The following is a 25,943-nucleotide window of genomic DNA, read 5'->3' on the forward strand; positions in this document are numbered from 1 at the left end:
AGCTGACCTCTACAAAGTACCCTCTGTGTGGTGCTCTTGACATGGTGCCTTCTGCACAATGCTCTCTTTGCAATGCTGCTTTCTGTGCAGTGACCTCTATGTAGTTACCTTTGCAGCTGTCCTCTATGTAGTTGCCTTTGCAGCTGTCCTCTCTGCAGTGCCCTCTCTGTAATGGGTCTTACAAGGTGCGCTTTGCACAGTGGCCATGCAGATCTTGTGGATGCCATGAACATGTAATTAAGAAAACAGAGCTCATACCCTGAGCAAAGTGAAGTGGGTGAAGGAGGAGGCCAGAGAAAAGGCACCACAAAGGTACCTCCCAGCAGGCTGCCACAACACAAAGCAAGTCTTGACCTAAAGTCACAGCGGAAGTGGAGGTTGGATAGCTAGTCCCAGAAACCCCAGTTCTAGTTCTGTGAAGCTCAATGCTTCACCCCTAAATCAGTCCTCCAAGGGCCAGAGTGGTGGCGCAGCAGTAGGGTGTTTGCCTTGCATGAGGCTGACCTAGGACGGACGTGATTTGATCCCCCAGCTTCCCATATGGTCCCCCGAGCCAGGAGCGATTTCTGAGTTCATAACCAGGAGTAACCCCTGAGAGTCACCGGTGTGGCCCCAAAACCAAAATTAATAGTAATAATGATAGTAATAATAATAAATTAAAAAAAAACAGGCTTCCATGTGCTTACAGCCAAAAAGTAGGTTAGTGATGGGGGCAGGTGCCAATGATTGGGGGAGAGTGGCCAATTTGGAGTCTCCCTTATCCTAAGTAGGCAAAACTGTCACAGTGAAAACAAACATGTTTATCATCCAGCTGTCAGTCTGGTCTTCATGCTCACAAATGCACTTTAAGTGCTGCCTTCACAGTTCTGCTAATAGATGCATTTGAACTCCCACAGCAATTTCTCTCCAGGATCTTCCTGGGAGCACACACACTAGCATGCCCTTTATCTCTGACCAGTGGCTTCCAGCCCTTCAGGAGCCAGAATGCATAGTCAGTGTAGGGAGTTGTACCCAACACCCCAGCATGGTGTTAGCAGAGAAGCCACCAGCATTCTGAAGCATGTGCCTCACTGTGAGCATAAAAACAACTTGCACTCAACAAGAAATGATATGACTTGTTTACAGAACTGGTTCAAGTTCCTGGGGTGGAAACGCTTGCCCCAATCCTGCTAATCTTGAACTTCTCTGCAGAATCTATACAATGATTGCTAACAGAGGAGACAAGGACTCAAACAATGCTTTAAAAGGGGCTCTTTTTGTACAATAGTATATATCTTACAGATCTGAATACATACCCAGGTAACCTGAACACAGATACTCTCTAACACCCTGAGCACCCAGGGTCAGCATGCAGTCCCCTGCATTTTCCCACAGAGCAGTTCAATCTGGATCCCCAAAACAGAACAAAAAAACAGCTAAGGAATCAATGAGGCACCCTAGACTTAGAAGGCAGATTACTGTGCCCAGTTCTAGGTCAATTCTAGGAAGGAAGATTCCATGGATCTCTACACACATACTGCCTTCAGTAAGGTGTGCCTTCAGATTAAAGGATAGGTATGAGAAACAAACAAATGCTGGCCTTGCTGCAAATTCTCCACAGCTGTGTGCCCACCTCTATACAAAGGAGCAGTCAATTGGCAAATACACAAGCTTATGCAAAAAGCCAGCAAGACCAAAGCAGCTGCGGGGCCTGGTCAGGGCATAATGTGCAGAGAGAGCACCTACTTGATTCATAGCTTTCAGGGGAATTAAAACCGCTGCAGAGATGGAGGTCACATGAGCTGCCACCCCAGCACCCTCAGACTCCACTGTAGCTTTCTCATGCATGCCAGGGACCTGAAGAGAACAATGATTCTCAGAAAGGCCAAAAAAACCTTTTAGGGAGGGTGCTCGTGATAGCACCAGCAGCTGCTGTGATGCTCAGTGTGCTGATTGAAGAAAGCACACAGAGCACTCTGGCACTCTTGACGCCAGAGCTGAGCCTACAGTGCCTATGGGGCCTGCAGTTTCCCCTGTTTGACGCAGGTTCAATGTCTCCCTGTGAGAGCAGCAGGCACACAAGGCAGAGCATGAAAAGGAATAACTACAACACCATCTGACAATGCAGGCAGACTCACAGGCTATGCCTGTGGGTCCAGATCAGAAACCCTCCCTGTAAACTATGGATCCTATATCTGACCTCCTGGCACATAAGGCACAAACACACATAGTTTCTCCAGAAGTGCATATCTATAGGTGCTATACAAGGCTGTGGTGGGAAAGACCATGAACTGCCCTATGGGATCACATCACCTTCCACAGAGTCCTGTGATCATCAAGTGTGCATACAAACACAGGAGATACAAGCACATACAAGCACAGGGAGGATGCTCGACATGGGGGCCCCCTCCTTGGACAAATGTGCAGGGGTGGTCAGGTCTGTGCACACCTTCCTCAGGACACCATGTGGTAGAAACCTGATGCTCACACGAGTGGTGGTGACCTGGTCTATGGTTTCAAGGTCACAAGTAAATAGTAATGACCTAGTCTATGTCCTCAGTGGTCACCTGTGAGCAGTGACAGTGGTGTTCTGGTAACACATCTGAGCAGTGATGGCCGGATCTGGGTCCTCAATGGTCATGTGATAGGTGGTGAAAGCCTGTGTCTTCCATGGTCATCTGGTCCATGCCCTCAGTAGTCATATGTGAGCAGTGATGATCTGGTCTATGCCCTTACCAGTTAGTCTTGGCATCCACATCTTCACCTTCCATTCATGCCAGAAAATCCATATAAGTCCATGACCAGTCACTAATGTCCCTGTCATTTATGTTAACCTATAACCTTACCATTTACCTAGCACACCATGTTTGGGCTCATGGGTCCCATGACATTCCCATGCTCTTTGTTGCATGTTGGAGGCCTTCCCTCTGAGATAAGAATCAGGATGGTGGGATACCCCATACACACTGATGTCCTACTGCCTCCACTACCCCTCATATACACCACTGTCCCACTGTCTCCCCTCCCCCCACACCTAACTCCCACTGCCTCCCATTCTACCACTTATAACCAGACCTTAGGCTTCATGCCTTGTGTACACCCAGGGATTGCTTGTGTCAATTTCAGGAGTGTCAGCATGTGCTTAATCTGTGGACCATGCTCAGGCCCTGTCACAGTGAACACATGAAACAAGAGGAATCCCCCTAGCTATAAGCTTTCAGATGCAATATTCATGAGGACAGATGCTGACCTCAGGCCTGAATGAGGGTCCTGAGGTCACCAATGGTCTCACTTTGTCTCATGGTCATCAGGATCCTCCCAGAAGCCACCTACAGAATTAGGCCACACAGGATTACATGGACATTCAGGAAACACAGTGGCAGGGAAGGCCTGACTCAGTCTGTGATGATCTGTAGGGTCTAACCAGAGGGGATTATTTCTAACATGCTACCGAGGGCTACATAAATCCTACAAGCCAGGACAGACTCTATCTACTGAACTTGGATGGTGCAACTGTCTTCAAGGCCAGACTAAGTGGGCGTCTACATGGAGACAGAACACTACACTTATCTGTTTGTGCTTATCAGGCACAATTAGGGACTTCTACCAAAGAGGTGCTTCTGTTTTAAACACAGGCAGGCATTCTGTCTTGTCTTTCAGGGAAGGTGATGAATAATCATCACTGACACTTTTAGCAAACCTCATGAAGTCACTGCTTTGGCACCCAGGAAGCAGGTTGTCATGTCACTGAGAAAATGAAGACAACATGAATGGGCAGCCACCAATGCACTTCAGATGGAGAAGCCTGTTCTGGAGGCAGAGCACAGGACAAATAGCTGCTGGGGATCCAGCAACAATGATCTAGCAACACAGGCCATGGGGGGTGAGGTAACAAGAGGAGGTTAGGCTTTGTCCCACACCCACTGGAAAGGTAAGTTGTATGTCTCTGCCCTCAGGTGTCCCCATCAAAATGCTACATGGAGCTGTGAGGATCTTCTGTAATTTCGTTATATCAATCCAACTATCTCTGCCTGCCACAAAGCTGAGCTCCATTCATCCCACTCTCACACCTTTCCTGGCCTAGGCAAAGTCTCAACAACCCTGTAAGAATCACACTGCAGGACTACAGAATCCCTCACAGAGAGGGTCATACTAGGATCATAGTCTACCCTAGCAGCCTCCCTCAATTACCCTAGAACCATCCCAATTTGGTCCTGGGCCAGTTGTTAGTGGTCCTGAGTGTGCTTCCTCGGCCTTCAGCCTCCATGGTCTATCTCCAGAGAGAAGCCTGAGCGTAAGGCAGTGTCAGCATGAGTAGCACAGATGTAGCTGATGTAGTAGTCATGACAGAGAAGAACATCATGATCAGCAAGGACAGCTCCCCTGTCCCAAGCTCAAAGCTGCTGCATCCTACTCCTACTGAGGAGGCAGATACCATCCACAAACCTAGACACATGTCCAGCATGGCATTGTCCCTGAGGTTGCAAGTTGTGTGTGTCCATCTGAATCTCAGAGTCCCAAGCATTAATTGTTCCCATCACATGCAAGGGTCTGGCCTAATGCTGACAGACTATGTAACAGGGGGGCAGTTGGGTACTGGGGAGACTGATGGCTGGAGCAGTGCTGGTAAGCGAGCCTTTTGGCTGGGGTGTGGCTGAGGAGTATGGCTGGTGGCAGGAGAGGTAATGAGAGAAAGAGGCCAGTAGCTGAGGGCAGGGGTCTGTGGGAACCTCACTGGAGCCCCAACATGGGAGGGTGAAAAGGGTCCTGGTGCAAAGTCTTTATATCAGAGCAGCCTGATATCAGCTTCCAGGATGGGGTGAGGACATGCATGGAGCGAATCTCCTGTGGGATGTCACTTGTGTTGGAGAGAGGAGATAAGCACAGATGATATAGCTTAGCCAGGTTTGGAGATTCATTGACCATACAAGAAGCAAAAGCCTCAGAACTAGGTTTTCTCTCTGTCAAGTGGACAGATGAATAAAATGGAGCATCTAAGAACTTGCTGGAATGCTTCTGAGGAGTTTTCCTAAGAAAAAGTAAGCCCCTCTGATGGCTACCTGTGGCCTTGAGGGTCCCTTCTCTGTGGGGACCAGCAAACATCCTTCAGATCTAGGGTTACAGAAGCCAGATAAGGGCCCAGAGGAATGCAGAGGGGCCAGAGTCAGGTTCTCAACTGTCCAGACCAGGTATCCCCATGTGAAAGCCTCATGTCACATCTCTACTAGGGAGGAGTCCGTCTGTCTGAAAAATATGGGGCATAGCAGAATCTCCTTCCTGGGCTAGTCAGAAAAGGGCCTGAGTCATGGAGCTATGTCCCTACTACAGACAAACTGAGAAAGGTGCTTCTTTTCAACTCTGTTGCGATCAGCCAGACTCTTGGTGTGAGACAATCCTGTTATAGTAAAAACTCATACACTGTGAAAGTGGGGTCACTGGAAATGCCTGGAGCATCCTGAACTGGAAGGAGATCAACTGACTAGTCCTTGGGAGATTTGCAAAGCCAGGTAGAGGAAGCTATTAGCTTGCACTCTTGCCTCACTCTGTATGTTGCCTGCCTGTATCTGCAGGCTATGTGTTTTTATGCGAGAGATGTTTACAGTGAGAAGTATTTGCAGATGAGATGTATGTGAGAGCTGTGTACAGTAAACAGGTTGTACTGGTGAGAGTTGTGTGCAGGCTAGAGGTGTGTACATGAGAGAGATACGTGCAGGTAAGAGTTATGTGCACATGAGCAGTGTGTACAGGTGAGAGCTTTGTGTGCAGATGAGTGGCATGTGTAGGTAAGAGGTATGTGCAGTGAGAGATGTATCCTGGTAAGAGGTATGTCCAGGTAAGATATGTACATAGGCGAGACTATGTACATGTGAAAGGTATGTAGGGGTGAGATGTGTGTACAGGTAAGATGTTTTATGGTGAGAGATGTGAAAGTTGTGTATAGGTAAAGGGATATACCGGTGAGGAGTATGTCCAGGTGAGAGGTATGTGTTGGTGAGATGTGTGTATAGGTAAGAGGTGTTTACAGATTAGAGGTATGTATGGGTACAGGTATATGCAGGTGAGAGAGAGGTGAGAAATGTGTACAGGTGAGAGGTATGAAATATGTATTGTTGAAGCTATGCACAGATGAGAGGTACACTTTCAGGTACACTCCCCACTCTCTTTACATCAGGACAGGACCCTGCAAAGCTGGTGAACCTGCTTGTTTGGGCTGCAGTTGTGGCCTGGAATCCCCTCAGTTCTCTGGGTTAAGCACCCTCACTGGACCAACACTTAGGCTGGTGGCATCTCAGCAGAGTATAACTGCATCACAGGCTCTCAAATCAGCCTGAACTAGTTGCCCCAAGAAATGGTTGCCACATGCTTATCATCTCTATAGTCGTAGGGTTTTAACTTCCTCTTGATATAGTTTCTGACAGCTGGTAAGGAAGAGGATTTGAGCATCTTGCCCTGTGAGACTCACAGATAATGGGAATTCACCCCTTGGCATTAGGTGACCCATCCTTGCAGACTACAGTTGTACCAACTGCCTTTCACCACATGTGCTCTTCACTGGGCACCCAGGACAGAAATGTTTGACTTTCCTGGAGCTGGAAAGTCTTTGCCTCTACTTCTTGCTGTCTCAGACCTCCCTATCAGCCAGCATCTTCTTCCACAGGAAAGAGAATGTGCAGGAGGAGCAGTGCAGAGCCAGGAGTAACCCCTGCCCCAAAACAAAAAAATAAATAAATAAAAAATAAAAGGCACTTCTCAGGTTTCTCTGTCCAGTGAGTTCCAGGCAACTAATGTGGCCCTCATCCCTTTGCTAATCTATTTGCAGCGATGCTATTCCCAGTGACAGCTGGCTTGGCACCTGTCTGCAGTGTCTGGCCTCCAACACTGCCCCTGCTCTCACTGTAACAGCCCCCACCACAGCTAGGTAGGAGCACGAGGCATTAGCTATGTCCGGCTCAGGAAGTGACTCAGCATTGTCAGCTATGTGGCCTGCAGTCTTCTGGCAGGGTGGACATGGCAAGTCCCTGTCTCAGCTCCAGGAGACTCCTGTGCTTTCCTGGAACTTGAAGGCCTAGACTCAGCAGGTATCCACTGGAGATCCAGCAGGCGCAAGTCCCTTTGGAGCAAAGCAGCACCTAGCATCCCATTTCATTTTTTTGTTGTTGTTGTTGGATTTTTTTTTTCGGTCACACCCAGCGACGCTCAGGGGTTACTTCTGGCTCTACGCTCAGAAATGGCTCCTGGCAGGCACAATGGACCATATGGGATGCAGGAATTCGAACCACCATCAGTCCTGGATCGGCTGCATGCAAGGCAAACACCCTACTGCTGTGCTATCTCTTCGGTCCCTAGCACCCTATTCTGGATCCACAAACCTGCTGTGCTTCCCTGGAACCCACCATGTGGGGGACCACTGCAATACTGTTACCACAAATGCCACTCATCTCTGTGGGTAGTACCCTGAAGCCTGTTTCCCTCAGAGTTAGCAGAATGACTATGTGGGGCCCAAAGATCCAGCCTCCAAAGCTTTCCCCTGGGCCTCAGAGATGCTGGGCTAGGATTTCATTTCCAAGAAGGCTTAACCTGAGCCCTACTGATACCCTGCGTCCCAACTAGCAGAGCAGCAGCTTGAGCAGGGCAATGATGTGACAACTACAACCCTCCAGTGAGAGGCAGCAGGAAACCTAAAATAGACAAGGCCTCTGTGATCTGCCCCATCCCACAACAAGGGTGGGATGTTTGTATCACATGAGCCCTAGTGATATCTGACAGTGCCTGGTAGTGCCCTCATTCAGCACAGTGCAAGTCTCTACTGGAGAAAGTGGAGTACAGGGGTGTTTGTTCAGCAAACAGGCCCACTAGAAGGTCATTTCATGCCTCTTTACTGCATTCTTTGATTTATAGCATATGAATGTAACTTTCCATATCCTGTTTGTTCAACTTTTGCCAAAATCCATTTGGGATGTGAACAGTTGCTTTAAGACAGTGCTTCTCAATTATTTTCTGTCATGGCCCCTAAGAAGAAAACATTTTCACACCCCCGCGCAACTGTAAATAGTATCTTTATTTAAAAAAAAAAACTTTAACCTGCAAAACAAAAATACATAAAATAATTTGAGCTGATTTTTTAATCAGAGGTGATATCTGGATTAATGGCTACAATGAGCACGTTTTGCAATGCATAGCTTTGGGGTTTGAAGCAGGACACAGCAACTCTCAGCTCCAGAGACATACAGAGAATAAACATGGGGTTTAGCTTGTTATGACAGTGTTTGTCAAGGTCAAATGCGCCCCCTTTATGGAGCCTCGCACCCCCCACCCGGGGGTGCGCCTCACTATTTGAGAACCACTGCTTTAAGATAAAAGTCTACAACAAAATAAGACACATCTGAAGGCAGGGCATAGTAGTGTCTCCAGGGAGAAAAAAACTGCTCCCACTTCTATTTTACACTGTTGGAAAGACCAAGAAGAGGCTGGATCTGAACTAAAGGGCATTAAGGTTTCTATTGCCAGTGTTTTCTGATCAATTATACCAAAAAGTAATGAGTATTTAGAAGGATTCCACTTCCCTCAGAGCAGAGGAGAAAGGACACTAGCTCCCAGATCTCAACACGCACAGCTTCAGCCATGCCCAAAGCCCCTGATTGAGCAGGTCATCCAATCTGTAAATGCAAGCCACTTCAGTGTCCACACTACTTCTAAGCCAACAGCTCCAATTCCTCTTGCATTTCTGACAAAGCATCAGCATAGGGTTTTCTGCACGAATCATATTCACAACAGTTTAAACTTCTATTCAGTTTGTGTAGATCTTCAATGAAGATCGAAGAAGTAACTTTCCTTGGGGCCTGAGAGACAGCACAGCTGGGAGGAAGCTTGCCTTGTATGCAGCCAACCCAGACTGAATCCTCGGCATAAAATCCCCCAAGCCCAGCCAGGAGTAATTCCTGAGTGTAGAACCAGAAACACTATCAGGTGTGACTGTTAGGTGTGGTTGGTGTCACCTCCAGAGAACAACCACAAGCAGTTTCTTCTTCCATCTGATGCAGCTTCTGTGCCACCCCACAACCACACAGATGGGACCACAGAGCGATGGGAACTTGCTCCAAGGGTCAGACACTAGGGTTAGGATGTAAGTTTACATCTTATCTTATCCAAAACAAAGATCATCCCTGTTTTCTTTGTATCTGTTTGTTTACAACTTTGTTTCACCCAAAACAAAGATTGTCTTATATGTAAATCTGGGTGGAACAGATTCAGGATAGCCTGAGTTATCTGCCCCTATTTACTTTTTTTGAGGGGGGTCACACCCGGCAGCGCTCAGGGATTACTCCTGGCTCTATGCTCAGAAATCACTCCTGGCAGGCTCGGGGACCATATGGGTACCAGGATTCAAACCGATGACCTTCTGCATGAAAGGCAAACGCCTTACCTCCATGCAATCTCTCTGGCCCCTGCCCCTACTTATTTACTGCACCACCTGGGGGTTCTCTCTGTACTCAATAAAAACAAAACAAAAAAAAGTTCTGACAAGCAGCTAGCAGGAGATTCGAGGTAGAATACTGCCAGAGTCTTCTCGTGTTTTACCCTCAGCCTAGTTTGAATTATTTCATGTTTGACCCTGATTCAGACTCCTTCACCTGGGGTTGGAGATACAGCATGTGGGGTGATTTTAAATCAGGGGATACAGAAGGATGGGCACTTGGTCCTGGGTCACTAGAAGGTCAAGTGCCTGGTCCAAAGGTCACAGGAACATATTTCAGGGGCCTCAGAGACAGACACTGGGACCAGGGGTTACAGAGAGCTGGGAGCCTGATCCAAGGGGCACAGAGGGTATCTAGGAATCATAGAGGGACAGATGCCAGGTCCAAGCTGACAGGGTCACAAGGTGGTAGGGGTGTAAATAGGAGGTGAATAAAATGTGCAAGGAATGGTAGGCAATGGTCAAAGAGGGGTAGTCAATAGGTACGTGGGTGGCTGAAGTGCAAGTTTCCCCAGGCCCTTGACCACCAGCCACAGCACCAAATGAGGCTGGGCCACACTCAGGCTTGGGATCTGCAAACATTGAGCTCAGTAGACAGATGTTCAGTCCTGGAGCCAAAACACTCCAGGTCTGAGTTTATGGGACCCCCAGACCACAGCCCTGAGCAGTGCTGAGTGAGACTCTAGGGAATGTCCCAGTGGACAGCTGCAGGTCACACAGACCCACATCCTGAGAAGGATGAACAGGATACATCCCTCCCTCTCACAGACACAGGGTGGGGGTGGGTGCCCAGTACCCACAAACAAGCAGGAGTTGGCAGTTCCCACTAGTTCTGGGCAGCAAGGGGGTTGTGAGATCCTCACACTCACACAGGGAGCCCCTGAAAGGTGACATAACATCATGTCTGTTTTACCTTCAGCCATGCTGGGAAACAACTCAACTAAGGAATACTGGCATTGGTGATGCATTCTCTTCTTGAAAATGTTGAGGGAGTCTTCAAATAACTGCTCTAAAACTCAGGGGAGGGCTGGCTGGACATGATGCAGTCACTACCAAGGCGCAAATGGCAAGAAGTGCTGGGGAAGACCAGGATGCTGCAGTGGCCCAGGATGGACAAGCTCTTGCCCACACCTAGGCTCTGCCCCTGGAACCACAGGTGACTACAGTACTGCTGTCATGAGACAGGGCCCTCAGTCTCCAGAATCAAGCCCACTATGGGAGACAACACCCCCACTGTATAGCCGCACATGCTCTTGTAAATCACAAGCCTGGACCAGGCACAGACACAGTGATGGCACTAATGTAGCTGCTGTAGGATGCCCCAGTGCACCTGCACTGTGTAGGAATCTTCCCTGTCCATTGTAAAAGAGTAATAAAAGGAATCATTTGCAGAAGCTGTACCAGCAAGTCCTGTTGGGAGAAACCCTTGCTGGATGAGAAGGTCCAGCTGACTTAAAGATTCAGCAAAGGGCTCTCAACCTAGTGCTCCCAAAGACAAAAGGCTGTTACCATATGGAAAACTGACATCCTGCAACCCTTTTGCCCCATGAAGAACACACAGAAGTATATTTCCCAAGAAAGTGCATTCAAGGAACACAGGCTGAAGAAAATAGATATTCTCCCCAACTGCTTCTAGGGGAAAGCTGGTTCTCACCTAGTATCTGCATAGGCCCTGGGTGCTGAGGAAGCACCAAGGTGTCAAAGACTAAAGTATGAGGGGAGCCTGGAAGTGTACTAAGCACCTGACAGGTTAAGGGGTACAGGACAGGGAAGGGGCAGAGGATGGAACAGTGCTTACTGTCTCTGCATGTCACCTGAGGACTGTGTAACTATCACCAGGGAGCAAGTTCAGAGACCATTTACAGGCCAAGGCCACCATACATACCATACTAGCACTCATAGTTCTGGGCCTCATACCAAGCAGGGCCCAGACACACCAGAACACAATGTCACCAATGACAGAGGGCTTATCTACTCTTCACACAACAGGGACCAAAACTTGGCACTAAGCAATGATGTCCATGTGTCCCCAAAGTCATGGACACTGCTCTGCCTGGTAGATTTATACTCTCCTCCTTTACCAGGTATGTACCAAGCTGCCATACTCAGCCACCCTGTGCCACACCAGACACATGGATGCCATGCCCAGTTCTACAAACATGTGCTCATCCCCAGGGGTGCCCAACCAATAGACAAATTAAAAACTTGTCACACACAGTCCCACAGATGTGCTCAGATGTACAGAAACACTCAGCCCAGAGTACTGCATATACCTCAAGGATCTGGTCCTGGATCTGCAGACCTCCATCTTTGGCAGCTGGTCCACTCTCCACTACCTTGGAAACAAAGATGCCTTCGTTGGAGGACCTGTCCTGGTTGTCCTTGAGATAGAGAGGATACATAGGAGGACATGAGGTTGCATCCATGAAAAATGGCAAACACTCACTACAGTTCCAGCCCTGTTTGCTGCCCACAGAGACAAAGGTGACTCCTGAATTAATTAAACACCCATAGATGAAAGCAAAGATGCATTCGCCCTCCTTCCAGTTCCCAGGACAATGTCTATTCTCTCCCCGCACCCTGGAACAAGGTCAGCACCAACTATCTGCTTCTGCTACACCTCTAAAGGGGCATCACAAGAAAAGTTAGCATTGCTCCTTGCAGGCTTCACTAACACCCACCCATGGGTGTGATGGATGTGACCTTGTCCCCTGCTAAGTATCCAGGTGCTCTGAGCAGGGACCTCTAGGTCACAGGAAACTACTTTCCTCTCACTATATCTGCCCAATTGCTTTCAGAAAGTTCACAGGGCAGCCCCACTCCCAAACATTCACATCAGTGAGGATCATACTAGGTTTGTCCTGAAGTTGAAATCTGATTATGAAAAGCTTTTCAGTTGGACTTGGATTCAAAAAAGGCTGCTGCTAAAACACCAAGTTCAAGTCTCCCTGGCCAGGACTTTCAATTATATAACAAAACTCTGAAAAGGCTCCTTAAATCTCAGAGAAGCTTATTTCGAGGCTTTCCCAGGAGCTTACTTCGAGGCTTTCCCAGGAGCAGCAAGATGGATTTCCTTGAAAGGAGGAACATACTGAGGTAACAGGGGGACAGGTGACATGAGGCGCACATGCTGTTCCCAAGCTAAGTATCTAAAGCCACATCAGGAGCTGTGACACTCTGACACCTGTCATCTGGCCACATGCAACGCCACAAACCCAGAGAATTCATTTCATTTCATTTCATTTCAGCTAAGTCTGCTCTGCCCAGAAATACAAGATCCCACCTATACAGAAATGGCCCAACCACCATCTTTTCCTCATTTGTAGCAAGTCTCTCTGCTCTCCACACTGGGACACGAAGGGCAAAGACTCCCTGGCAATGGGACACTGAGGCCATGGCTCAGAAATGCACGTGCCTCCCTGAGTACATCACACCCTACACACACAGGTACAGACAGACAGACAGACAGACACACACACACACACACACACACACACAAGGATCGCACAGAGATACACAAGAAGGTGTAGACAGGGACACGAACACACAGGGCAACAGGGATACAGAGAAACACAGAGAGACATGCACAGACACACAAGGGCACACAAGGGGATATGCACAGGGGCACAGAAACACACAAAGAGAACAGATATACAAACACAGGAATAGTCATAGGGACACACAAAAAGACATACACACAGGGACACAGACACATACAGACATACAGTATATACATATATACAGACATACAGTAATATACAAGGGCACACAGGGACATAGAGGGGCACATACAAACATGAATAGGGTTACATAAGGGACACATAGGGGTGTATAAATATACAAACACACTGTTCCAGACACACTGGAACATGCACATACATACAGGCACAGAGACACAAACACATAGACATGCATAGGTCACATACACACATGAGGAGACACAGGCACATGGTTTTCTGGTGTCCATGTTGATGCTATGTTGTACCATAGGCAGCCTGGCTTTTAGCAAGACTGAGCATTTCAGGTAGGAAGGCCACAAACAGTAAAAGGCATCCTACCCCACCCTTGGCCCCTCTGTGGCACAGGCTACAGCTCAGAGGTTTATGTATATGTCCCTCACAACCTCTCTCCTCACTGTCCTCTCCTCCACCTGTACCAGTGCCCCTATGGCCCCTACATCAATAAGACTTTGCATCTGGGACCCAGATCCATGACGTTGTTTCTGGGACACTGACCATGTAGCTAATGACAAGGTTTGTCACTCATCCTGGCATGCTGTCCTATCCTGCAATACCACAGATAACTGGCACAGGACTCCGATGTGGCCTGTTGGGGCAGTTCCCCTCATCTCCCTAGGTCCAGGTGGCTTCTAAACTGGAGCAGACCTCCACCCCCACATCAGGATTGGCATTCCTCTAGTCTAGCCCATGGGAAAATTGTTGCCATGTACTTGAAATCAGAGGTACAGGCTGAAAAGCCTGAGGCCCTAGTAGGCCTGAAGAGCTAAACCTAGCTGCTTGGCTCTCCTATATCACTGACCAACAAAGTGTACTTTTTCCTAGGGAGCCAGAGGCTTTCAGGCTTTTATTCCACTTCGCAGAATATCACTGTGTGTGTGTGTGTGTGTGTGTGTGTGTGTTATGTGTGTGTTGTGTGTGCAGGAGGTGGTTCTTGAGGAAAATATTTTGTGTGTGTGTGTGTGTGTGTGTGTGTGTGTGTGTGTGTGTGTGTGTGTGTAGGAGGTGGTTCTTGAGGAAAATATCAGAAACCTAAGAAAAAAACAAGAACAGACCCTAGAATTTGGGTTAAGATAGGGCCAGGGGTTGGGACCCAGAGTGCAAGTACACAGAATGGCATGGACACAGGAGAAATCAGGTGACTCCATCCTGGACAGCTGGAATTCCTCCTTCGGACATAAGAGACGGCAATTTAGTTAAAGTAACTGATCAGGACTAACTGATCAGCAACAAACAGGACTGATTGAAAAAGGAGATGGTTTCCCCAGATCCTACAAGGAGGACAGTTATGCCTATGGCTTCCTCAGCACTGAGACTGGTGTGGGAACCTGTATCAGCAATGGAGAGGAGATGTGTGGTGGGTAACACACACTCGTTCCACTTGTACCTCTCATCTGGCTCCAAGAGGAGACCAGGGCAAATATCGTCCTGCTGGTGATTCCATTCCTGGATTTTTTTAGCAGCATGCCCTCTTTCTAGGCTACAACTCAACAGTGAGGTCTTGCTCTGCTATTTTAGCTAATCAGGTCAAACTGGAAAGTCATATGAGGGGCCAGAGAGACAGCATGGAAGTAAGGTGTTTGCCTTGCATGCAGAAGGTCGAATCCCGGCATCTCATATGATCCCCCGAGCCTGCCAGGAGCGATTTCTGAGCGTAGAGCCAGGTGTAACCCCTGAGCGCTGCCAGGTGTGACCCAAAAACCAAAGGAAAAAAAACTGGAAAGATGACATATATACCCACATGGCTCTATTTTCCTCCAGGGAACATGCATGGAATTCTTGCAGAAAGAGGACACAGCAGAGCATAGAAGTCTGCCTTATCCAACTGGTGTCTTCTAAAGTCACACTTTAGCAAAAGGGAGATAGCTTGGCCCTAGGATGGCCCTTCTGAGGGTGCTCCAGCCACAGGCTCAGTTCTGTGCCTAAGTCATTCTGATCAGACCTGACAAAGAACACAGCTGCTTGTGTGGGCTCTAGGACAAGAACTCTGATAATGTGTGGTGACTCAAATTATGAAGCTATACAGGGTAATGACCATAGCTGCCTACATACTCTGCTTAGCATAAAGCACAGTGCAGCCAGTTTGAGCTTCCGAACCCCAGTCCTCCCACTGAGAGTGTACAGAGCCCATTGATCCCTCACCATCACACTAGGATTCTGCTAAGTGACTAATGCTATGCACCCTTACAAGTGAACCACAGGTTCATTGAAGGCTGAGTGAAGAAACTGTCTTTCCCTTTGATGCTTCTCTTTCTAAGCAAAACAAAACCAGGGACCCACAGGGATACCCTCATACCATCAGCAAAGTTCTTGCCCATCCTTCTGCTCTGGGGACAGCAGTTGGACTCACCTGGGAAACTATGCCAATGGGTGTCTACGCATATTTGTGCATGTGTGTTGTGCATGTTTTCCTGTGTTTGCACATATTTGTATCTACGGAATGTTTGAGTATGCCTTCTATATGTGTTTCTATGTCTGTGTGTGACTATGTCTCTCTGTATCTGTGTCCATGTGTACCTATGTGTATGTTTCTGTGTGTTTCCATGTGTCCCAGTGTTGGTGCTCTAGTATTTGTCCCTAACTTTGTGTTGTGAGTCTGAGTATATCCCTATGTATATCTGTGTTCCTATATGTGACTGTGTATACCTAAGTATGTCCCTATGAGTGTGTATGCCCCTGTGTTTCTGTGTCCTTGTGTGCATTCCTATGTGTGTATCTATGTCCTTGTGCATTCCCCATGTGTGTCCTTATGTTTTTGAGAGTGTGTGTCCTTGTGTGCTTGTGTCTCCATGTGTGTCCCCATGTATGTCTATGTGTCCTTTAGTTTTTTTGTACCTGTCTGTACCCCCATGTGTGTATATGTCCCTATGTGCATGTGCATATATGTCCCTGTATGTGTGCACCTGTGGGCATGAAGGCTGTGGTATGTTCAGGAAGGCATGTGCATTTCTTTTTTTTTTTTTTTTTTTTTTTTTTTTTGGTTTTTGGGCCACACCCGGTGACGCTCAGGGGTTACTCCTGGCTATGCGCTCAGAAGTCGCTCCTGGCTTGGGGGACCATATGGGATGCCAGGGGATCGAACCGCGGTCCGTCTTAGGCTAGCGCAGGTAAGGCAGGCACCTTACCTTTAGCGCCACCGCCCGGCCCCGGCATGTGCATTTCTAAACCTTGGCCTCATTTGTCCCATCCCCAGAGAGTCTTTGTCCTCCATGTCCCAGTGGGCATGGCAGAACGACTTGCCACAACTAATGAGGAAAAGTTGGTGGTTGGGCCATTTCTGTACAGGTGGGATCTTGTACTTCTGAGCATAGAAGGTGATATTATATTTCTGAGCAGAGAAGATGAAATCATTTCTCTGGATTCATGGTGGAGCATGTGGCTGGATGAAAGGTGTCAATGTGTGGCAACTCCAAGAGTGGCTTCAGGTGCTTAGCTTGGGAACAGCGTGTGTGACCCATGTCACCTGCTCCCACTTATCTCTCATGTGTCTCCTCTCTCTTGGGTATCCCTCTTGCTGCTCCTAAGAAAACCTCAGAACAGGAACCAGCCACTTGTATCCATCTGAGCTTGCCTGGATGTCTGCCTCTCATGCAGACAAGCCCCTCAATTCAACTGCACTTTACCTTGGCCTTGACATGACCCCAGTGTCCAAACAGTGTCTATCCCAAGGGAGACAACAAAACAAACCCCTGACAAAGAGATGGTTATAAACCATCAGGCACAGTGACAAAGCAGAGGGCTGTGAGTGAGGCCTCATGCACTCCAGATGCCCCCAGGCCCACCCACCATGACACATGACTAGCCATATTCCTGCCCCCACAGACAGCACAGGGAACCTACCATGCAGGGCCGGCCTCCAATGATATTGAAGCCCAGGGAGCCAGCGGCACGATGCAGCACAAGCCTCATGCTCTTGGCTTCCTCACCCTGTAGGAAGAGAATCAGAGCTCAGTATAGGAGCTAGAAGTCGAAAGGAACCTGAGATCCACAGGGGTCTTACCAGGCCAGCTGCAGCTCTATTTTCCTACTACACAATTGTTGGAAACAGCCCTGGACTGGGACAGCACAAATACTGTGGCTCCCTGTTGGGCCTGGCAGCATCTCCAAGGTCCCTGAAATCCCACATCAGCCAATGGGCTCCAAGAAGGCCATCAGAGGAAGAATCTCCTTTCACCTTCTTTCAAGAGGCTATGGATAAAAAAAACAAACAAACAAAAAACAGCACAACCTGCACAGCTATATTGAATTGATCCCTCTGGTTCAAACACCAGACCACTAGAAAAACATGGATCTGGAAGCAAATGTTGATGCAGGAAATAATCCACACAGTAAAAAGGTACAAGAATGGGTTCAGGAAATCCAGCACTTAAGCAAAGAATCTAACCAAACAAGCTTTCTGCTAAGAAGGAATGCAGAAAAAATGAGCCTCTGCCTTCCTCAGACCCCTGCTTTTATTGACAAGAACCAGATCCCACCCTAGGGTGGGAGAATACAAGTAGGGAATAATCCAGATCACACTCTAGAATATTAATTAGGGTAGGACCAGTTAAACCAACACACAGCCATTTGCTGAGTGAGGTGGAATAGTGACACTGTTAGATGACACTGAGCTATCAACCCCAAACAAAGGTGTTTCCCCAACCTCTTCCCTTCTTAAACCTCTTTTTTGATATGTAAAAGCCCACTGGATTGGTACTTTTGTCCCACTTGACCTTCTCCCTCATGGTAGATAGGTACTGTTATAATAAAAACAAGTTAGTTTTTTGACTTGGCGACTTGGTGCTCAGAGATACCACCAGGTGCATACTGGTTCCATGGCTTTCTCCTGAATAGCTTGGCTTATTTTTTCATCACTACCCTGCTTCTTCAGACCCGTCCACCTAAAGTGTTAGAAACATGACATGTTAACAAGATAAAAATATCTAACCCCATCAAAAAATGAAGAGAAGAAATAAACAGACAATTTTGCAAAGAAGAAATACAAATAGCCAAAAGGCTCATGATAAAAATGCTCCATATCACTAATCATCTGGGAAATCAAAACAACAATAAGCTACCATCTCATCATGCCACAGAGATTGGCACACATCACAAAAAAAAAAAAAAAAAAAAAAACAAGAACCATCAGTGCTAGCAGGGATGTGGAGAGAATAAAACTCTCATTCACTGCTGGTGGGAATGTTATCTAGTCCAGCCTTTCTGTAAAAAATATGGAGATTCCTCAAAAAAAAAAAAAAACCTGGAAATTGAACTCCCATATGATCCAGCTATACCACTGCTAGGGATATACCCTAGGAACACAAAAAAAAACAATACAAAAATCCTTTCCTCACACCTATATTCATTGCAGCACTATTTACAATAGCCAGACTCTGGAAACAACCAAGATACCCTTCAACAGATGAATAGCTAAAAAACTGTGGTACATATACACAAAAGAATATTATGCAGCCATCAGGAGAGATGAAGTCATGAAATTTTCATATACATAGATGTAAATGGAAACTATTATGCTGAGTGAAATAAGTAAACAGGAGAGAGAGATAGACACAGAATAATCTCACTCATCTATGAGTTTTAAGAAAAATGAAAGACATTATTGTAATAATGCCCAGAGACAATACAGATAAGGGCTAGAAGGACTGGATCACAATATGAAGCTCACCACAAAAAGTGGTGAGTGCAGTTAGAGAAATAACTACACTAACAACTACCATGACAATGTTAATAAGTGAGAGAAGTAGAATGCCTATCTTGAACATAGGCAGGGGATGGAGGAGGGAGATGAGGGGCATTGGTGGTGGGAATATTGCATTGGTGAAGGGGGTGTTCTCTTTATGACTGAACCCCAACTACAAACATGTTTATAATCATGGTGCTTAAATAAAGATAATTTAAAAAAAAGAGTCCTGCCAATACTTAGACAACAAGAGGTAACACAATGTGTGAGGTGGTCTAGCATCATAAGAATTTTTATTTTACAGTGGCACTTGAGGACAAAACTGGGGTGCTGCGGATCCTAAGTGCTCCTAAGTGCTGCATTTGCAGACAGCTTTGCAAAAGCAAGGAAGTTTCTTATAAGCTGAGCAAAGAGCAGAGGGAAGGCATAGGCAGAGCACAAGATGGCTTGCGTTTCATGCTCCTGGCCAGCTGTAGTGGGCTCTGTCTGAGTGCCTGCATGGCAAAGCAGAGCCTGGGTCAGGCATAGCACTGCCTAGCTATTGGTCTATATTTGGCTGGAACTGGTGCTAGAACCTACAGGCAACTAGCAACTAGAGCCTCCACAAGCTGACACTTCCTAGAAGGCCAGGCTGTTTATCCTTATTACCAGAGTTCAAACCGTCTTAGTGAATTTGATGAAAATCTAGGCCCTAATCACTAAATCACTGAAAAAGAACTGACCAGCTGGCATTATCAGAAAGTTTATGATGGGAGGACAAACAAAACAAAACAGAATAAAGCAGGCCTGGGTTGTTTGCTGTAGCTACTCACTGACACCAATAGTGACCTCCTCGAAGGCTGTTGTTCAGGAAATGAACACAGACCTGGCTCTGAGAACCTTCGTTCCCCCAACTCTTAGTGAATACACCTTGCTCTGCTGGCTGAAGAGAGAGTCAGAAAAGAGAAACAAAGCAACTCCTGAACTTCCTTCCTGTTCAACCAATAATTCCCAAACTTATCTGTTCTGTGGCCCCCTTTTCAAAAAAAAAAAAAAAAAAAAAAACAACCTCTTTTAAGCACAGATAGTAAGTATTCTCCAGTGTGGCTACCTCAGCCATCTAGAGAGTCGCAATGTCCTGGGGTAGGGGACAACAGGAAAAGTTCTTTCTTATCTTGGCAAACCCTATTTCAACCAACTCAGGATAAGAAAAGAATGTGTAAACAGTGAACATACTGGCTATAACACACACAGAATGTCCTCTTGTCCAAAAGAGACAAATGAAAAACAAAGAAATTTTACCCACCCCACATGTACAGAACTAGTAGCTCATTGTGCCAGGGATGACCACGGCTTGCTCTGTCTTGTCTGTGGCACTACTGCAACCATGTATTTAGTGAATAGACCTAGATAGAAGGCTGGGGGCTGAGCAGGCTCACATTTCTGGATGTGAGCCCCCAACCTTGCCAGAGAGCCAGCCACCTCCTGTTGCCACAAGAGGATGCATGGGCCACTCCACACCCGGGGCCTCAAGAGCTGGTCTGCAGGGCACAGTTCCCAAAAAGACTTTTGTAGATTATATCCAAGATAGGCTATATACTGATTGATATCCATTGAGGCAGGAGAGGCAGGGGAAAGGACAGTGCTGATAATGCAACTTTCCTTAGTGCCGGAGCAGTCTGCAAAGAATGTTCTGGCATGATCTCCCTACACCTCAGCATGAGCCTGACTTTTTTCCTGCTGCAGATGCCCCAGACATGTTCACCAACTTCAGTTTCTAAGGCTCCAAAAGAGCTCAAGAAGCATTGACTTGGACTTTCTCCACAGTTCCAGGGCTCCTAGAACCTCATACTAGGACAGCAAGCAGTGCTGGCTACTTTAGAGAAAGATGGGAGATACTCCCAGAGGCCTCACCCCTACTGTATCACAGACTTCCACCAACCAAGGCCTCAATCCTATAACAGAAAAGTTCATGGTCTGTTTTGGGGGCTTGCCATGACCCCTGTGTGAAGTCGGATACTCTAAATAAAGGGGAAGCAGCGGTCAACTGCCCCAACACTGAATCCAACAGGTACCATATTCAGACTCATTGGTAACATGGTGGAACAACAACTTATAGCCACAAGGCTAGCTGTGGACTCTTATAGCCACGGGCCTCACAGTAATGGGGTCTACTCTGTAACCCTAGACCTATTCTTTGTGTAACCTTACCTACAAGAAAGACCTTCCCATTTCTAGGAGGGGCCTTAGGGAGGTTTAAAAGGTTTGGCCTGAGGGGCCAAGAGAGATTGGCCTGAATGGAGGATGGAGGAGAAAGCTGGAGGAAAGATGGCTGAAAGAAGCTAGACGCAGGGTAAGCTGACAAGAGCATGCTTAAATAGCTTGAAGATTATAGGCCACATGTGATGGCCAGGGCAAATAAAGATGTTATTTCTCTGGAAGCCTGACTGCATGTGAGTTTTTTACCTGCCGCAATCACCTGAACTGGCAGACCCGCCAGCTGATGGAGAAGGTGAAGCCACATGGTCCTGAGCTGGAGGACAAAGGCCTCCATCACCACTCACCTCCAAGGGCTTTGATGCTACACACCCTATCCAGTCCCAAACCCCCACCCCACATGCTGAGTGTCACTCAGGATCATACCTGTCACTGAGACTTTAAAACAACTTCTCTGAGGCAGTCAGGGCACAACCACCCCTTCCTACAAAGAGTTATGGGAGTACTGTTCCCTATAGGAACTGCCAATGGTGTTCTTCTCTAGACATAGGACCACAGTGAGAGGAATAGTCGCTGACCAGAGCATCCAGCTCAGGGGTCAAGTGCCATGGTGTACTTTGAAATCCTACTGATGGAATTGATTGTCTAATCTAGCCATCTCAGTTCTAGAAAGCCCATTTAGGAGAGCAGGATCTAAAATACAGATATAGCCCATGATCTATCACAACATATGCTAGTCTCACAAATCATTTTCACAAAGGCACATACAAAGCTCCAACACAGCACTTAGTTGCCTCACAGTCCCTATCCACAGAGACACAAGCCAAGATCCAATAGAAACATGACATCTCAGTGACTGTGTCCACACACAAGCCAAGATCTATCAGGACACAAGGAGAACCATATCCACACAGAGTTGAAAATCTATCATGTTAAGTGGTTGCCTTAGGAACCAAATCCAGATAACAGCTGTGATCATCACATGTTGACCTCATGACATGTGACCACCTCAACAAACTATGTCTATGCAGACATGCTGCGAGACTATGTCCACAGAGACACTGTTTGAGATTCACCCAAGATCCTTCATCATGTGACTGCCGCAGGAAACATATTCATAAAGACACACATCACAGCACATGATCACCTCAGGAACCACATCGACATCCAGTGAGCCCCTGGGCTGTAGTGACTAGGAAGATAGAGGGCATGTGAGCAGGTAAACAGAGTGTGGTAGTGGCAGGACCATGAGACAGGATTAGGACCAGTGATATGGACCTGGAGAAAGGGTACAGGAGTGATGGTAGCAGGCAGCATAGAGTGTGGGGAGAAGCGGCCATGATGGCAGGAGTCAAAGACACTCTGATTACAGTTTTGGTGGATAAAACTCCCCAGAGACTAGCCAAGGGTATTATGTTTTAGTAGTATGTTTTCCTGCTGGTCTTTCTCAGGATAGAACTAAGACTGGAGAGAGCCCCTCTGAGCTAAGTAGCTATTCCACATGTGTGGGCAAGGACCAGAGGTCTTCCCAAAACTGGAGCAGGGACATATCTGGCAGGTAACCATGATGGGGCTGAGGCCAGCAGCACTGCTCAGCTCACAACATACCAGCCCCCATAAAGTTCACACCCTGAACAAGCTGAAAAGCTATAAAAAGCAGAACTAGGGCCAGTGGACAAGCTCTAGGCCTGAAAGTGAATTCGGAAAAGGGAGTAATTCTTGTCCATTCCAGGCTGTAACAGAGATGGAAAGTGCAAGATGTAAAAACTAGAAGTATTCATCTGACAGTTTACAGGAAAGAAAATCCTTCTGCAGGCAAAGTGGGACTTTGGAAGATGATAAGCATCATCCAGAGGACCCACAGCAAGCAGTCACACAGGCTGTGGAAAATTAACTGGGGCAGGAGGTTCAGTTTCCCTGAGGCCCAGCTGAAGCACAATCCAGCCAAAAGCCCAGCTCAGGTCACTGACTAAGGAGACCCATGGAAATCCTTCCCGCGGCCCTTCATGCTAGAAAGTAGCAAACAAAGCTGCTCTAAAGCAGCCCCTATAGAGAGCTCCATGCCCTGAGAACATCACAGTGTTGATCCGAGTATCTATTTTTGATTCTGAGAGAGTTTACCCAAACAGTACAGAAAGAAAACAAGAAATAATAAACCAGGCTGACAATGAAGGATGTGTAAGTGGGGCTGCACCAGGCCTATTTATAAACATGCTCCCTAGTGAGGGATCCCAAAAAGTAATAATAACAGTTCTGCAGGAAGAACTGGGACTAGATTCCACCCCCAGCCTCACCCCCCAAGCCTCTCCGAACCAGACACACCATCTGCTTGGCAACGCAGGTTCCCAGCAGCCCCTCAGCCTCTGCTATCAGGCTGAGCCAGAGCAGTAAATATTTGCCCTATATCCAAGCTGGCCAGTTGTGGTGGCAGCTGGGGGACCTGCAGTATAGGAAGGGAAATGGGGTACAGATGCAGCCCCAGGAGGAGCATCCCCCATTCCTGAAATAGGTGTATCCTATGTGGAAATGTGGTCTCTTTGGTCAGGGGACTATAGTTCTCTACAGACAGCAAAGCCCCACCTGCTCGCTCCACACAGCGTAAGTCACTCAAAAGTCAAATGTCAGCAGGCCAAACTGCCAGCTCCTTCCAGTAGTGAGGTCTATTGATGGCTGTGCCCTGAGATGTTCAGGAAAGAAAGTAAAAGTGCTTATAGCCATGACTGAGGAAAGACTGGGGGCACTTACAGAAACAATGGAGTAAGCACTCACAGAGGAGGGGAGTGGGAATATTCAACTATCACTCAGGGGAAAGTTGTAGAATCCAGTCCTCACTAATGAGTAAGAGAAGGAACTCTGAAAGACATCACTGAGAAGTGGGAGCAGTCACAACCATCACTGACAGGGGAGAACTTTTGAGGAGCATGGGAACACAACCATCACTAAGGGGAGAGTTGGAACACTTAAAGCCTTCACTGAGGAGGGAGATTGGGAGTATTCACAGCCATCACTGATACTCCCTCTAGCCAGGACCCAACCAAATTCTGGTCTGATGCTGTGACTAGGCTAGTGGCAGCCCCCACAATCCTCAGTTTCTCAACACAAGAGCAACCTCCCATCCCAGAGAAGGCCCAACAAGCAGCCTTTGCCTACACAGTGCAGGACGCACAGGGGTTGGGGTTGACAAGGGCTCTCACAGGCTGGTGCTGGCACTTCCTGCATGTGTGTCCCTGAGGTCCAGGTTTCTGTCATACCAGGGAATGAATGCCAAGTTCCAAGCGGGCCAGTCGGGCTACAGACTTGAAGCTGACCTGGGACCTTACTAGGCACAAACCCTGGAGGTGTGGACTGTATTGGTTACAGCTCCAGGGGTCTCCAGGGCACAGCTTTTCAGGAGCCTAAGGGGCAAGCCCTGAAGTGGGGAAAGGTAGATGCCACGTCCCGGCGAGCAAGCGGCAATGGCCACATCAGAGCCGGTTCTGCTGGCAGAAACCTCCCTCCCCGCTTCCTACTGACTCCACACCGGCTCCCTTCCTTCTGGAATGCCCAGAAAGACAAAAATGCACCCGTTTGCGGTGGAGGGACTGTCTGCGCAGTGAAGGCCGGAGCAGCAGACTGCCAGGAGGGGCGGGGGCAGAGGCTCGCCCACTCTTCCTTCTCCCATCGCAGGCCTGGAAGAGGGAGGTCATTGTTTCCGGGAAGCCCCGCTTTCCCCCTCTCTCCCTGGCCTGCAGTTTCCGAGCCCGGCGGCCTCAACGCTGGCCAGGGGCCCAGCAGGCCCGCGGAGCAGCGGACGGACGGACGGGCGAGAAGCTGTGGCCGCGCGTGGAGACCAGGCCCGAGGGCTGCGCCTACCTTGTCTGGGGCCGCTGCTGCCACGCAGCGGCTCAGCGAGTCCAGGCGCGCGCTGTACTCGGTGAACTTCTTCTGGTAACGCAGCGCGGTCATCTGGAGCTCCAGCTGCGCGGTGGCCAGCTGCGCCACCAGGCACTTCTCGCGCTTGCCCGCGCGCAGAGCCTCCTTCTTCAGCGCCTTGTGCAGCACGCCCAGGCGGGCCTGCAGCGCGGCGTTGTGCGCCCGCAGGGCCCGCGCACAGCAGTGGCCGCCCGCGCGCCGCTCGCCCTGCGTCAGGGGCAGCCCGCAGCCGTCAGGGCAGCTGCCCGCGGGCCGCGCGTCACAAGCGTCCCGCACGTGCGCCTCCACGTCGCGCCGCAGCAGCGTCTGGCCGCAGCCCGCGTGGGGGCAGCGCACGGGCGCGAAGTCGCAGCGCTCCAGGTGCTCGGGCAGCTGCTGCAGCTTGACCACCTGGGCGCAGCCGCGCGCCGCGTGCGCGCACTTGATGTCCAGCTTGAGGATGAGGCGCTTGAGCGGCAGGACATGGTTGAGCTCCTTGGCCGAGAGGCGGCCGCGGCAGCGCGCGGGGCAGCTGCCCTCCTGCACCACCCAGGGCAGCACGCAGCCGGCGCAGAAGACGTGGCCGCACGGCGTGGTCAGCGGGTCCTCCAGCACCTTGTGGCACAGCGCGCACTTGAGGTCCGGGTCCACGTCGCCGTCGAAGCGATCCAGCTCGAAGCCCATCCCGCGGGCCCGCCGCCTCCTCCCGCGAGGCAGCCCGACCCGCCGGCCGCGCGCGCTCCCCGGACTGAGCCTCCGCGCCCGGGACTTCCTTGGAGGCGCCCGGAACGGGACTCCCCCGCCGTATTGGCGCGAGTGCGCGCGCAGCGAGGCCGGCCGGAGGGAGTGGGGGAGCGGCGGTGACGCGGGCCCGGGCCCTCCGCGCTCCCCGCGAAGCTCGCCTGAGTGGCGCGGGATCCGGAGCCACGCTGGAATGGGCGGGGCCTCCCCTCTCCGGCCTTGCGCGCCCGCCCTGGAAAGCTGG

The 25,943-nt window shown here is 48.9% G+C and overlaps 1 protein-coding gene across 1 annotated transcript in view; it reads right to left on the bottom strand.

The window, feature by feature from the left end:
• Positions 1-25,642, bottom strand: part of PDZRN3 (PDZ domain containing ring finger 3) — a 116,463-nt gene extending 90,821 nt beyond the window's left edge. Inside the window, exons 1-3 of the mRNA XM_049776829.1 lie at positions 24,920-25,642; positions 17,032-17,118; positions 11,728-11,835 (exon numbers count right to left, since the gene is read on the bottom strand). Coding sequence (XP_049632786.1) covers positions 11,728-11,835; positions 17,032-17,118; positions 24,920-25,642 — 918 coding nt within the window. The remainder of the gene's footprint in view (positions 1-11,727; positions 11,836-17,031; positions 17,119-24,919) is intronic.
• Between the last annotated feature and the right edge of the window lie 301 nt (positions 25,643-25,943).

The sequence above is a fragment of the Suncus etruscus genome, chromosome 7, assembly GCF_024139225.1.
Source record: "Suncus etruscus isolate mSunEtr1 chromosome 7, mSunEtr1.pri.cur, whole genome shotgun sequence".
In the NCBI taxonomy this organism is placed as follows: Eukaryota; Metazoa; Chordata; class Mammalia; order Eulipotyphla; family Soricidae; genus Suncus; species Suncus etruscus.